This window comes from Notolepis coatsorum, assembly GCF_963971535.1.
Source record: "Notolepis coatsorum genome assembly, chromosome: 7".
Taxonomy (NCBI): Eukaryota; Metazoa; Chordata; class Actinopteri; order Aulopiformes; family Paralepididae; genus Notolepis; species Notolepis coatsorum.
In genome coordinates, this window is record NC_140171.1 from 122,681,146 (window position 1) to 122,696,751 (window position 15,606).

General features: G+C 46.9%; 1 protein-coding gene across 1 annotated transcript; it reads left to right on the forward strand.

Annotated features, from left to right (window-relative positions):
* Positions 1-706: 706 nt before the first annotated feature.
* LOC311231744 (inositol 1,4,5-trisphosphate receptor-interacting protein) lies at positions 707-3,223 on the forward strand (the record flags this gene model as incomplete). The annotated part of the gene is made up of 3 exons (XM_084318367.1): positions 707-778; positions 882-1,418; positions 1,712-3,223. The coding sequence occupies 3 exons, from the start codon at positions 707-709 to the stop codon at positions 3,221-3,223; spliced, it is 2,121 nt and encodes a 706-aa protein (XP_084174493.1).
* Positions 3,224-15,606: the final 12,383 nt, after the last annotated feature.

Below are 15,606 nucleotides of genomic sequence, written 5' to 3' on the forward strand. Positions count from 1 at the left end.
AAGCTAAAGACAAGTGACTACAAAGAAACTGAATGACTATCACTGAACTATAGAACAACTGAGTGTGCCCTTGAATTGTACAGGAAGTCTGTTCTTTCCGTTTTGGTGTGTGTGTGTGTGTGTGTGTGTGTGTGTGTGTGTGTGTGTGCGCGTGTGTTGCAGAGGAAAAGATCACACCGTGGTTTATGGGCAGGGTAGTCAGGAAATCAGTCATGACAGAAAGACAACCCACATCTGCATTCAGAATAGGAAGAGAAACTTACTGTGCAAGACTAGTGTTTGGCTTCCTTCTCTGTGCATATTACTCACAGACGAATGCAATGCTGTTGTGATATTCTACAATTACCCTTTCTTCCTGTAAGTATGGTCGCAACTACTAATACTTGTATGTAATGTGCAATAGTTAATATGTTATACATACCTATATGCATAGAAATGGGTAAAGAGATGGATGCTTTCACAACATCAAGGAAGTGATGTATTTCCTCGCTTGCTTGGTTTGCATCATTGTGCTTTTTCTTTTATATTCTTACACTACATTGATCAGAGAATTTCTATTTCTCTATGATATTTTGTTTTTACATATTTCATGAAATGTTATGCAAAATCATGGGACTTTGTGCTATTATGATCAGGATAATGAAAACACTAAAACACTTATTTATTTATTTATTTATTTATGCTGTTTTATTCATTCACAGACAAGATGCAAGATACTGTCCTTCGAGTGTTGTTGGTGGCTCTGGGTCTCACCATGTATCCAAGGGAGGATCCTAGAGTTCAGGAGCATGATGGCTTTATCACAGCAGGCACACCAAAACATGAGAGGCTGCTGAGGGAGGGCAAAGATCTGGACCAGGAAATGACACCCGTCAATCAAGAGGAGCAGCCAGTTGACACTGAAGAGCCACAAATTGATGCTGATGGGGAGCAAGTTGACGCTGAAGAGCCACAAGTTGACGCTGAGGGGCAGCAAGTTGACACTGAAGAGCCACAAGTTGACGCTGAGGGGCAGCAAGTTGACACTGAAGAGCCACAAGTTGACGCTGAGGGGCAGCAAGTTGACGCTGAAGAGCCACAAGTTGACGCTGAGGGGCAGCAAGTTGACACTGAAGAGCCACAAGTTGACGCTGAAGGGCAGCAAGTTGAAGCTGAAAGGCCACAAGTTGACGCTGAAGGGCAGCAAGTTGACGCTGAAGGGCAGCAAGTTGACGCTGAAGGGCCACAAGTTGACGCTGAAGGGCCACAAGTTGACGCTGAAGGGCAGCAAGTTGACGCTGAAGGGCCACAAGTTGACGCTGAAGGGCAGCAAGTTGACGCTGAAGGGCCACAAGTTGACACTGAAGGGCAGCAAGTTGACGCTGAAGGGCAGCAAGTTGAATCCTTCCATGAGGAAACAAATGAGTCTAACCTCTCCAGTGAGTTTGACCAACAAGTTGCTCAAATCAGGGATATACCCTTGGTGGAAGATTTGATAGTGACTGTCTCCAACCACAAACAATCAGAGGAATGGAATATTATTGATCCTAAATTGTCAAAGTTGGATTATTATATAGCTGACCCACATCTAAACCTGTCACAAGAGGACCAAGGGAAACGGGAAACCGACCCACAGCCCTCACAGTTAGACCAAGAGGATAAACCAAGTGTGCCCGGGGCAAACGGTCAATTCGAACTGGATAAGGAAAGTCCCTCTACTCCCAATCAACAGACAAAAAACATCCAGATAACCGGTTTCCTTAGAGACCCAAGGATATTACCAGGGCAACAAGAATTATTTGAGATGGAGGAAGTCTTCCGCACAGACCAGGACGTGCCATTGTCACACGTCACCAGTGAGACACCAGCGCAGGACCATCCAGAGAAGAGCATCGCTGACTGGGACCAGGACTTTCTGTGGTACTTGTGGAACATATATTCCATTATCTCTACGATCCGCTTCCTCAGGAAGTACCTGAGGAGATATCCCCAAAAGGAACATGGAGAAAATAGCACTTCTGGAGATGGCTCCATCATCCCGATCCTGAACAACATCTCCACTGAGATACCACTGCCAGACAGTGATACTCTACACTTTTTTTACACGAAATGTGTCCATATCACACCCAACGAGACCTGGAGGGTGGGTGGATTTGTCGAGGGATTCGTGAGTGACCTATTGGAGGCTATGAGGAGTGTGAGGAACAGAGGTGTCGGCATGGTAATAGAAGACTTTCAGGTGGTGGAGGACGTGTCCAACATCATTGTCCCTTTAACCCCACCGAAGCCGTTTAGTTTTAAGTGTCAGTTCTCCGGTCACGTGCCACCAGACGGGCAAGGCCACGGTAAAATAAAAATTATGGAACATGTCAAGAGCCAAAAGGGTTGCCTCTGTGAATCTTCTGACATGGGAGATGATATCCTATGCCTGCTCCATTGTGGGAATGAGAAAGTGACGGCAAAACACACTGATGTTTGCGATGGCCCTCTTTGCGCGAAGAACACTCCGTTCCTCTCCAAGGCTCAGGTCACTAAATGGTTTCGGAATACAATACGACAGGCATGGGAGCAGATATCCCACAAATACGAGTTTGAGCTGATCTTTTGTGGTGCGGACACTCCCGGCGCTCTGGCAGTTCGATTCAGGTCGGGGAAGAAGATCACCTTCAACATGAACCCTGTTGTGAAATTCAATGAAACTGATGGGTATTTCTTCATCCCTCCCTGCTCCACAACAAACAACTTGGATATTTCCTGGACACTGTCTCTGGCTGTCTACGAGGACCGCCTTTTAAAACACCTCTCGAGGAACTTGCCTGGCAACTCTTGTCACTTTCAAACTCTGGAAATATTTTATTTCCTTCATAAGAAGCAGACAGAACTGACGGGAAGAAGTGCCCTTAAAGCTGTTCACTTCAAAACCACAATAATGCATCTTCTCTTGATTAAGGAGCCATCACAGTGGACCCCTGAGCACATTGTTGGTAGGCTTCGGGACTTTTTGTGCTTCATGGAGAAAAGCCTTGAACAGAGACTGTTGAATCACATTTTGCTTGGGAATGATTTGGTTCAGAATGAAATAGAGCTCCCCGCTGTATTTTCTGATGCAAAGACAGTGAATCTATTACACCCCCTTGTGGTTAATGATTGCCTCTACACCAAGGCCGTAAATCATTTCCAGGAAATTCTCAAAAACACACATGTGCTGATAGAGGAATACACAGCAATCAAACGGACATATTAGAACGCTTACATTGATATTTTATTTCAGGCTTGTTGTAGAGATTCTTTTTGGGATCCCGATATTTAAGATGCTTGAAAAATTACTGACATTTCAAACTGAAAGCATAGTCTGTGATCAGCTCTAACCAAATCCTCCATTTCTTGCTGCCTTAAAGGGGAACTATTTTGGCAATTTTACACAATTCCTGTGAGTTTATGGAACACATCTGTACTAAATGTTCATCGTTTTGTATTTTTAATCAAGCCCATACTCGGGAATGCGATGAGTGAGAGAGAGTGAGTTTGACGCGCAGTACTCTTAATTAGTAATACAGGTGGCTGGCAGTTGGCTAGAAGCATAGATGCATAGCTGGCAGTTGGCTACAAGCATAGATGGGGCGGGCGTTATTATGCAGATGAGAAACGTCCGACGTCACAGATTATGCAAAATTTCAGATGACCACTTGAGTGAGGGACAATATTGTGAGATGAGAATTGGAATGCACCAAATTGAGAATTAGAGACATAGATCCTATTAATATAAGTCCATAGCTAGAAAACAATGCTAAACACTGGAAAAGGCCATTTATAAAATAGTTCCCCTTTAATGTGCATCAACTCAAGCACGGTTAGTTATGCAATCCATGAAATGGCCCCTTAACGGATTTATTCAAACCCTCAAAAATGGGTATCAAGTATTTGGATGATGAGCAATGGTTGTAGAGTTAACCACACACTCTTTCTAAATGCATTGTTTGCCTAATTAAACAAGTGCCAGTTTCAATTCAGCTTTTAGTTGAAATTGGTTGTCGTGATAGGAGACAGCAAATGAAATGTAGTTTTGATGGCGTTAGTGGATTGCATTTTAGCTGGAAAATCCAACATGGCAGGCACATGGTACTTTGACACGATAGTTAGTGACATCCGACTATTGGGCACACAAACATGCTAAAGTGTGCATGTTTCCATCACCGCTTACCATTGCTACTATACCCCATGCCTTGAAAACTGTACCAGTTTGTTTTTGTTTAAGTGATCTACAAACATCATAACTCCTCATCGATATAGAGCTGGTCAGCAACATGAGTCCCAATGGTCTGACAAATAAAGCTAGTTTTAAGCAAATGTGTCCTTTATTAAACAAGTACAATAATCTACCAGTGCAGTAAGCCAATTTGCACTGGCAAGATTTCTGGGAAGTAAAAATATCTAGGGTTCTCTCCGGAACAAAGTGGGAAGGGATTCCAGAAAATGCATTTTGTGGTTACTGCAGACCAAACACTAGTGAATATCACTCGATAAGAAAGCCAAGTTTTGCAACAGACTTGTAGGCTACTAGCTGTAGCTAACAGTTTACAGCTTTTTGGTGGCAGAGGATCTTGCAAGTCACCGACAGATCTCTGGTCAACAGAAGATGACCAAGTGTAGAACAATATAATTTCATGATTCTAGAGTTAATATATATGGCCAGGAGCCCTGCCCCCCTAGTTAGAGCCCCAATGAATTCAGCCACCACTTTCTTCAGTGAGCAAACAATGACAGCAACTAGGTAGTGAGTCCGGTTCAAATGATTAAGAGTCAGGATTTGAAAATAAAGTATTTTATTCATCATCTTGTAAAATGTCATTCCTCCCAGTTCTCCAGACAGGACCTAGAAGAAAAATAAATAGGTTAGTGATTTTGAAACTAAAAAACAAAAGTAAAGTTTGCTCAGACACATACATTTTAGTAGTCATGATTCCAGGAGTTTAGGACGTCAGCATAGTCTTCCGTCTCGGACAGAGGCGCAGGCTCCACATAACTACTCTTTTGAACCTCCCAAGGTTGACTGGAAACCATAGTCTTGAAAGCTGTGGAGGAAGTCAAGACAGTTAGTACAGTGCATACCCAGCGCTTGGTCTTCTCCAGATTGACAAATGGATGCCAATTTCCTGTGTGTTCAGTAGAAAGCTATCCAGCTGCAAGCTAGCACAGCACAAAAGGCTACAGACCCACTAGCCTAGCTTAAAACTCCAGGAAGGCAAACAGCTAGACTGCATCCGCTTCCATTCATTTGTGCCAAGCTAGCTGGAATCAATCTTCCCAGCCAACTAAGCACATTTCCCACAATTCTGTGTTCCTTTAAAAACAAGTTTAAAATATTCCACTAGGCATTATACAGTATCCACAAGGGCCTTCTCAGGTTTAGGGAACTTTAAGTGTTCAGGCAGGTCAAATGTGTCCATCCACATCAAGTACTCATTATTTGAAAGTCATTTTGAACTACTTGTAGGCATGATGAAACTCACCCCTTGGCTGAGCTGAGGGACAGGAGGAAGAGCCACAGCAGGAGCACAAAGCGTCGTCACCATTCACCTCACGCCAGCTACAAGACCAGAGAAAAGAGTGTTGTGGCACATTGACAGAAGTCATACATGCAGAGCATAGAAGTAAACCAACCTTTTGGAATCAGAGTCATAGTTGCAGGCCTTAGAACCTTCAGTTGATGTAGGGCCTCCCAGAAAGATTTCACAATGCATGTAGATATGCTGCACATTCTGTAAAGACAAGACATGTTTTAAGGGGCAATATACTGTACTTAACACATTAAGATCAGTGACATTCTCCGGTAGTACCTGCTGGGTTGAACTGGAAGGTGCATCATATAAAACGAAGGCACCAATGCAGAACTTCTGAGACATTGTTGCGGAGGCGGGGATGATAAACTTGGACTGGTCAGATTCCTTGGCATCAATCATACAACTTGGGAACAGAGATGCATGTTATGAGGCTAGGCCAGCTGTACAAGTATACAAAATCCATAATGAATTAGTTTTACCCTTGGTTGTTGATCACAGTGTATGTAGCACTGGAGCTGGGATTCTGGGAGGCAGACATGAGGCACATGTTGATGTAGACCCTTTGAGGAGCAGCACCAGAGGCTTGATCACTCAGCTTAGCCTCAAAGCACACCGGCTGCCCAATGGTGTAGGAGTGGCCTCCTCCACTGATCTCAATCCCCAATTCTACAGTAACAAAAAGACGTCTGCTAAGGCATGGCCACAATATACTCAAATGCTCTTCCTTTGAAAGTTGAAAACTGAATAACTGACAATATAAATTGAGTCTCAATTTAAAATTGATGGCAACATACCATCTTGAGTGATAAGGGAGACACCAGTTCTTCCTCCGAGGCGTTTGACAACAGTGCCCCCTTGCAGTATTGGATAGAAGCCAGTACTGTACGAGTTGAAGAACCTGCAACAAGTCAGTAAATACAGAGGGACACATTAGATAAGCAATTTACCCAATAGTTAAGACATATCCAGCCAACTTATACCTACAGGTCCAGTATGACCATTATTAATGTTGCATTTAGTTTCTCCCTTCATTACATGCCAATGCTCAAAGCATACAGAAAAAAAACACTGAAGATTAAAAGTTAAGCTGGAGTTCAGTAAAAGCAGGTAGAGGGTATTCCGACAAGTTCTGCTCAATAAAACACTTAAGATCACTCTCACCTGTGGTAAATGCACTGGACAGGAATAGTAAATGGTGCCTCCCTCATAACTGTGGATTTTGGCTGGAAGGTGACTTCAGTAGACACGATAAAATCATCCACATTGCTCTGGAATACAATACATACATTACCATGTTGGGTTCATACCATGCTGCATATACAAATTTACCACCAACAAGCCAAATACGGTTAGTTTACTGTAGGAAAGACCTGCAAGGCTACTTTGCCAACACATACAGGCCTTCATCACTAACCTGTTTCTTAAATCCACAGTCATTTGCGAGTGTGTACATCAGGTAGTAGTGGTTCTTGGTAGCTTGGTTGACACCACACTTGCCATCACCTAGTTTCAGGAAGTTGTATGCATTGAGACCGTTGAACAAACTTGTTTGGAGTCTGATATAAACTCTATCAATGTGGCACAAGACGTCCATCAGCTTTGGCTGGGATGGTGTTAAACTGGCAGGGGTAGCAGTTACAATCAGCATTTCCCTAACTGAATCAGGCATCGGTTGGACACCTTTCTCTGGTGTGAAGAGCTCCATGTGGACCTTGGAGGCTGGGACATGCTGGAACAGAGGAACATAGTGACTTTTAGGTAGAGGTTTATCAGCTAACCCATACTTCCAGAATTTGGACTTCGAAGCAAATTCCTGGGCTGTCTCGCTGGCGATCACTTTCTCCAGCTTCTCCCATTCCTGCACAGGATCAAATTGTCCAAATTCAGCTGAACTATGAGAAAAGCAGTGCATTAGCAAAAAGACCCAGGCCACTTCCATCCTCATCATGAATTGCTCCAGCAGGTCACCCTTGGTAAATTTCAACTTGTCTTGACAAGGTGTGTAAAGAGAAGGCCTTGCCCTTGACTTTTATACTGAGCACACAGAGTAAGTGGTATGCCTAATTACCCCAGCTGCTGGTAATACCAATTAAAGACAACCAATCAGGGATGTAGTGGAGGGATGGAACCTTTTCACAGACAAGGCTAATACATGTAGGCTAGTCACTTGTCACCCATCCAATTTACCATATTCACACAACGGCCATTTTGCTCTTATCTCATGCCCAGGTTGGGATTTCTTTCCACCCTGTTCTAAATCCCAAGACATAAGAGCAAAATGGCCACTGTGTGAATATAGTAAATGGGAGATAGGGGTATGGTGCATGCTCAGATTGCGCTGGTAGATGGTTTGGGGGACTAAATTGATGGAAATGCGGCCCAATTGTAACCATGCATGTGTCATACTCCAGTGTTTGATGCAATATGACCAGTGACATCTCCTCAATTTACCCTCCTTGTTCAGGTGGGTACATACAGCTGTAGCTAATAACATTGATTTAGGTGCGCAAGCATCATTAAAAATAGTCAGTATTATCAATTCTTGTTCACTGGTACACCAAAATCAAGAACCCTGCTATGACACCGATATGAAAAGGGTCCATTATTCCCTTTTTCAACATTTTAAACCAAAATACTCACTTCAGCAGACAGCAACAGTACAAATAAAAATATAAATGCATGTAATAAATGATCAGCCTAACAAGTTATACTTCAGATTCAGATTATTTTATTGTCACCGCCTTTTTAAATGTATAAATTCAGAATAAAACGTGAGATGCTTGTTTTTCCCAGCTCCTCAACCATATAGTAGATTTGTAAACACAATACACAATGATCTATACAAACTATACAATACAAGGTATATGTTTGTTTTTACAAAGTTAAAAACAAGATAAATATATATATATATTTTTTTTAAAGAGAAAAGAAATTATTTTACAGTGTAAGTAGAATCGTTTCTAATAAGTGTGCTTGTGTAGTGTGTAAGTCACTTATTAAGGTGCTTTTGTGTGTATGCTCATGTGATACTTCAGAGACAGAGTCTATTTTATTTTCCCGTGGAAGTAGCTGTTCAGTGTCCTTTTGGATGTGGACCTGAGATGAGGTGTATGGATTGGATTCACTTTGATCACCGACCAGGAGATCGTCTCAACACTGCACTGACTGCAGTACAGTTTGTCATATATAACTCTGGTACAGGAGTCTTGGAACTCTGGTACAGAGTCTAGTAGTCTACACTGTACACTGTATGAAATTGTAGCTGGTGCTTTATTGTTTTTTTGGTCTATGCATTCAAAATATGTGATACGTTTTCCCTTCTATGACAATCATGTGTGTTGTTTTGCACAATATATAATTCACCAAGTCTTTCCAAAATGTAATACTAGTATGTGGGCAACCATATAATAGGTACGTTTACACTTTTGTGTTCAGTCTTGCAGAAAGTAAGTTTGCTATCAGCATAAAAAAAATCTTACATCTTATATACATGTTTTGTAACATATTAAAATGTGAAGGTGGACCTCCCACTTCCCAATACTTCCCAATACTTCCCAAAGGTCAGTGAATACCACAACCACAACACCAGAGGGAGTTCCACAAATCATGTTCATCCCAGATTCGGCACAAACAAGGGTCTAAACATGTTTATGCCACATCAATGTGGAACGCCCTACCCACAGCAGTAATTTTTTTTAAATCCCTACCCACCTTCAAAACCACTCTCAAAGAGCACCTACGGGAAGCTGCAATTCGAAACTGGCCCCCGTAAATGTCCAAACCCCCCTTCCCACCCACTATCATTTATTTACACCTGGGTAAATAAAGTCCATTCTCTTCGGATCAAATAACAAATTCAGCAAGACCAACGGCTTCTCTGTTACAGTGGGTGACAATATTGTCACAAGGAAAGATGAAATGACATGGGTTCCATCCTAGAGGCAAATCTTTCCTGTGACAAGATGGCATCCAATGTAATAAAAAAAGTCAACCAACGAACAAGATTCTTGTACCGGATCTCCTCTCTGGTAAACAAAAATACCCTGAAGACTCTAACAGGAGCACTCATTCAAGGGTACTACGACTATGCTTGCACCTCATGGTACCAAAGCACCTCAAAGGCACTAAAAACAAGATTACAAACATCACAAAACAAACTGGTCAGACTACTGCTTGACCTTACTCCTAGAACCCACTTCACCCCAGCCCATTTTGACAGCCTATATGGCTTAGAGTAGACGACAGAGTACAGCAACTTGCAATGGGCCTGGTCTACAAGATACACTACACCACTAAGGTACCCATGTACATGTCGAAATACTTCCCAAAGGTCAGTGAATACCATGACCACAACACCCGAGGGAGCTCCACAAATCATGTCCAACCCAGATTCGGCTCAAACAAGGGACTAAACACGTTCCGCAATATAATATAATCATCTAATCTAATTATGACATACATGACATACAGATATACAGTACTGTTACATTTGTGACATACAAGATATGCAAATATATACAGTACTATATACCTGTATGTCATGTATGTCCCTATGTCATAAATGTCATGCCATGTATGTTGTGTATTGATTGATTGATTGATTGATTGAAAACTTTATTAACAGATTGCAGAATGGGTACAGTACAGTGCAGCTCAATACATACAATTGTTAAGGGGATGCAGACCAGAGAAAGACTTTCGTCTTGTTTACACCAGGGTCCCCCATTTTCAATTCATCATAACATATATGACACACACGACATACAGACAGTACTGCTACATCTATACATTTATGACATACCAGATTTGCAAATACAGTACTGTTTGTGATACAAAAATAGTCCAGAAAAGAGAGTATATACATTTGACGTAGAAACTGTACATTGGGGGGGGTAGGGGGTGGGTAGGGGACACTGTACCAGTGGCGTAGTTTCAGTAAAGGCAAGGTATGGCGAGGAGGGAGGGTGGGTGGGTGAAGGTGATGGATTTTTTTTGTCAAATCAGTTGTGCAATAGTCACTTTTGTTGAGTTGTTTCTATACAATTCAGTTATATGACATTTAGGTATGACACAGGACTACACAAGCATTTTTAGTATAGAAATGTGTCAACAGACTAAAGCAGGGAACCACACTATTTTGCATACGAATTATGCAGAATGTAATATCATAACTGTCTATTACTTTTCTTGCAATTGAGCCAATTTTCCTTAGGTACGGTTTTGAGGTGTGTGAAAACACATTCACAAAAACTATGGGTTACTGAATGCTGAACTGCACTGTTATAATCAATAAGCCATTGTAAGACCTTACCTGTGTCCCTGTATCCCTTGTCTCTGCTGCCCTTTGATTAAAAAACGTCCCTATGTCCATTTTCCTTTTTTTTGGGCATATTTCAGTTAGTCACAGTAAAAGTCACCTAGTAAAAGTGAGATAATTGTGAGGTTTTTGTCCTTTGCTCACTTACTCGCTCTGTTCCTTTAAGCCTACTCGCTCTATTTCCATTTGTTTTCTGTTAATCATTTCATTCCCCTATTCACACGCTTCTTCCCAGAGACGTCGTTGATTGGTTCTCCCCCGTCCACACGCTTATCAATCACATCCCTCAGCTGTCACTGCTTGTCAATTAAGCATTCCCGTATTATTTATACCCCGTTTCCCCATTCAAGTTTTGTTGGATCGTTTTGATATTTCAGTTGCATTCGCCGTTCCTGCTGCCTGCTGTTGTTTCCCTGTGCTTTGCCTCCAGGATATTCAAGAAGCATTCCTCTTGGACACCCTTTCCCCGTGGCGACGCGCTCGCTCCGTTCTGTTCCAACGCTCTTTACGCACAACGCCTGGGTGAGTTTTTTATGACTGTCTTTGATCCAATTCCGTTTTTCGTGTGTTTATATAACACTGAAGATTTCCAGCTTTTTATCAGACAGTCACTCACCCAGCGTTTAGCCTTTTTTGGATTGTTTCATTGGGATAATATTTTGGTCTAACATCTCCCACTGTGTGTTTACACACCGAAGATATTATCACATTGGATTTGTATTTTGGGACTTCGCTCACAGTGTTTATTTTGCACCGAAGATATCTATCACTTGGGATTGTGTTTGGAACGTTACTCACAGTGTGTATTTACACCGAAGATTCAGTCACTTGGATAACTCTGTTTTTGGGTACAAGTCACCTCTCCTGTTCACCTGCTCTGTTCCACCTGCACTCTGAGTTAACTCGCTCCCTCTCTCTCTCTCGGTCCCGCAACCACCTCGGAGATTCTGCCGAGAGAAGTCTGCAGAGCGGCTCTGACGTCAGCGTCTGCTTCCCCTGACTACCATCCCGGGAGAAGCTGCAGAGCAGCAACATTCATCCTTGCTTGTATTCCGGTCTTTGCAGTCCGGGACCAGCTCGCTACCCGGGAGGTGCCCGACTCCCTCGAGGACCTGTTTAGCCTCGTCATCCGCATCGACGGACGCCTCCAGGAGAGAAGGCGCGAGAGGACCCGACTGTTACCTCCTGAGGTACCCCGGATTCCCCGGACGCATGACGTCACCCCTGGACGCCCTGTCCTCAACACAACTGGTGGTAGCGGGTCCTCCCGTTCGGTTCGCGAGGAGGAACCCATGCAGCTGGGACGCTCTCATCTGAGCCAGGCGGAGCGTGAGGCAAGGCTCAGGTCCGGTCTCTGCCTCTACTGCGGAAGGGAGGGACACCGAATCGCCGACTGCCCCACCCGGCCAAAAGATCAGGCTCGCCGAGACCCCGGGAAATCCTGGTGAGCCGTTTTTCCCATTCCCAGAGCCGCGCACCACCTGACCATCTGATGAGCGTCACCCTGGCCTGGGGGGACCAACGAGCCACGGTGGAGGCCCTCATCGACTCTGGGGCAGACGAGAATTTCCTCGACTTCGAGTTTGCTACCCGAGCCAACATCCCACTTGAGGACCTTGTGAGGCCCTTGGAGATCTTTTCGTTGGACCAACACCGCCTGGCCGACATCTCTCAACGCACCGGCCCAGTCGTGCTGACCATCGCTGGGAACCACGTCGAGAGAATCCAGTTCCTCATCACCCAATCCCCCCTTGTCCCGGTGGTCCTGGGTAGGCCCTGGCTCGCGCTGCACGAGCCCCACATCGCCTGGTCCTCCGGTACCATCAAGGGCTGGAGCTCCTCCTGTCACGCCCTGTGTCTGCAGGCGGCGTCCTGTCCCCCGCCCCGGAGGCCCGCTGGTGAGTCGCCTCCGGACCTCTCGTCCATACCTCCCGAGTACCACGACCTCTTGGAGGTTTTCAGTAAATCCAGGGCTCAGGCCCTTCCACCTCACCGCCCTTATGACTGCGCCATCGACCTCCGCCAAGGGGCTCCCCTTCCCGGCAGCCGCCTCTACAGTCTGACCGTTCCGGAGAAGAAGGCGATGGATCTCTACATCTCTGAGTCATTGGAAGCAGGACTCATTCGGCCTTCCTCCTCCCCGGTGGCGGCCGGTTTCTTCTTTGTTGGTAAGAAGGATGGGGACCTGCGACCCTGCATCGACTATCGCCAGCTCAACGAGATCACCATCAAGAACAAATACCCGCTACCTCTCATGAACTCCACCTTCGAGCCACTGACCCAGGCCTCCGTCTTCACCAAGCTGGACCTCCGGAGTGCCTACCATCTTGTCCGTATCCGTGAGGGCGATGAGTGGAAGACCGCCTTCAAGACCCCCAGGGGCCACTACGAGTACCTAGTGATGCCGTTCGGCCTCACCAACGCCCCGGCGGTATTCCAGGCACTCATGAACGACGTCCTTCGTGACATGCTGGAGGTGTTCGTGGTGGTGTACCTGGACGACATCCTCATCTTCTCCAGGACCCTCGAGGAACACATCCAGCATGTCCGCCGTGTGCTGGAGCGCCTCCTCCACAATCGGCTCTTCGTCAAGGCGGAGAAGTGCCGTTTCCACTCCGACTCCGTCGACTACCTGGGCTTCATCGTTGAGAAGGGCTTGACCCGAGCGGATCCTCGCAAGATCCAAGCTGTGGAGGATTGGCCTGAACCCACCACTCGGAAGGAGTTACAGAGTTTCCTCGGGTTCGCCAACTTCTACCGAAGGTTCATCCGGAACTACAGTCAAGTGGCGGAGCCACTTACCAAGCTAACCTCCCCCGCTCTGCCGTTCGACTGGTCCCCAGTGGCATGTGCTGCGTTCCGCTCCCTCAAGAAGAGGTTCACTTCCGCCCCTATCCTGCTCCACCCTGACCCCAAGAGACAGTTCATTGTGGAGGTGGACGCCTCGGATACTGGACTGGGCGCTGTCCTATCCCAACGTTCTCTTTCAGACCAGAAGGTACATCCTTGCGCCTTCTACTCGCGTCGTTTCCTCCCTGCCGAGAGGAACTACGACACCGGCAATCGGGAGCTGCTGGCGGTTGTGGCTGCGTTGGAGGAGTGGCGTCATTGGCTAGAGGGAGCAGAGGAGCCTTTTACCATCTGGACGGACCACAAGAACCTGACGTTCATCCGCGCTTCCAGGCGCCTCAACGGTCGGCAGGCGAGATGGGCCAGTTTCCTCAGTCGGTTCGACTTCTCGCTGACCTTCCGCCCCGGTTCCCGCAACACGAAGGCCGACTCCCTGTCCCGGTTACACTCCAAGGGGGCTCCACCCTCTGAGGACCCTACTCCCATCCTCCCGGAGGCCCGAGTGGTTGGAGACATCACCTTGGGCATCGAGGGTGTGGTTAGACGTGCCCTACGCTTCCAGCGTGCTCCAAGCAACGTTCCTATTCGTCGTCTCTTCGTCCCCGACTCTGTCCGGTCCCGGGTACTGCTTTGGGGCCATACCAGCCGGTTCGCCTGCCACCCTGGCGTCCATCGCACGTTCTCCTTCCTGGCTCGTCGTTTCTGGTGGCCCACCATGCGGAACGACGTCAAGGAGTTCGTATTGGCCTGCGCGGTCTGTGCCCGCAGCAAGGCCTCACACCAGGCACCCTCCGGGCTCTTACAGCCACTTCCCGTTCCAAGCCGTCCTTGGTCACATGTGGCGCTAGACTTCGTCACAGGTCTTCCCTCCTCCCAGGGGAACACTTGCCTTCTGACCGTGGTGGATCGATTCAGCAAGGGGGTTCACCTCGTGGCCCTTTCCAAGCTTCCCTCGGCGGCCGAGACGGCGGACCTCCTGACTCATCACGTGTTCCGCCTTCATGGGTTTCCCCAGGACATCGTCTCTGACCGGGGGCCCCAGTTCACCTCCCAGGTATGGCGGGCCTTTTGCAAGGGATTGGGGGCGACGGTCAGTCTTTCCTCTGGTTATCATCCCCAGACTAACGGACAGACGGAGAGGATGAACCAGAGCGTGGAGTCTGCTCTTCGGTGTGTGGCAGCCGAGAGACCGGCATCCTGGAGCCGTTTCCTTCCCTGGGTTGAATACTCCATCAATTCAATGGTCAGTTCCGCCACCGGCCTCTCACCATTTGAGGTTTCCCTGGGCTACCAACCCCCTCTTTTCCCCGCACAGGAGGCGGAAGTGGCAGTTCCCTCCGTGCAGGACCACCTCGACCGCTGCCGACGAGTTTGGGAGATCACCAGGACCGCGCTGCTCCGGACATCTGAGCGCGCCTGTCGTGGTGCCGACCGGCGCCGGGTTCCTGCGCCGACTTACCGCCCTGGGCAGAGGGTGTGGCTCTCCGCAAAGGACCTCCCGCTTCGGTCCTCGGCCAAGAAGCTCAACCCCCGTTTCCTCGGACCTTTCGAGGTCCTGAAGGTACTCAGTCCGGCGGCCCTACGCCTGAAACTTCCTGCGTCCATGCACATTCACCCCGTGTTCCATGTCTCCCGGGTTAAGCCCGTCTCCCTCAGTCCCCTTATGCCTCCAGCTCCTGATCCTCCGCCTCCCGTGTTGGTGGATGGTCACCCCCAGTGGCAGGTCCGCCGGTTGATGGGCGTTCGTCGGCGGGGCCGGGGGTTCCAATACCTGGTGGACTGGGAGGGTTACGGCCCTGAGGAGCGTAGCTGGGTCTCCCGGCAGCTCATCGTGGATCCCGGCTTGATCACTGACTTCCATCGTGCCCATCCTGATGAGCCGGGTCGGCCTGGTCGCCG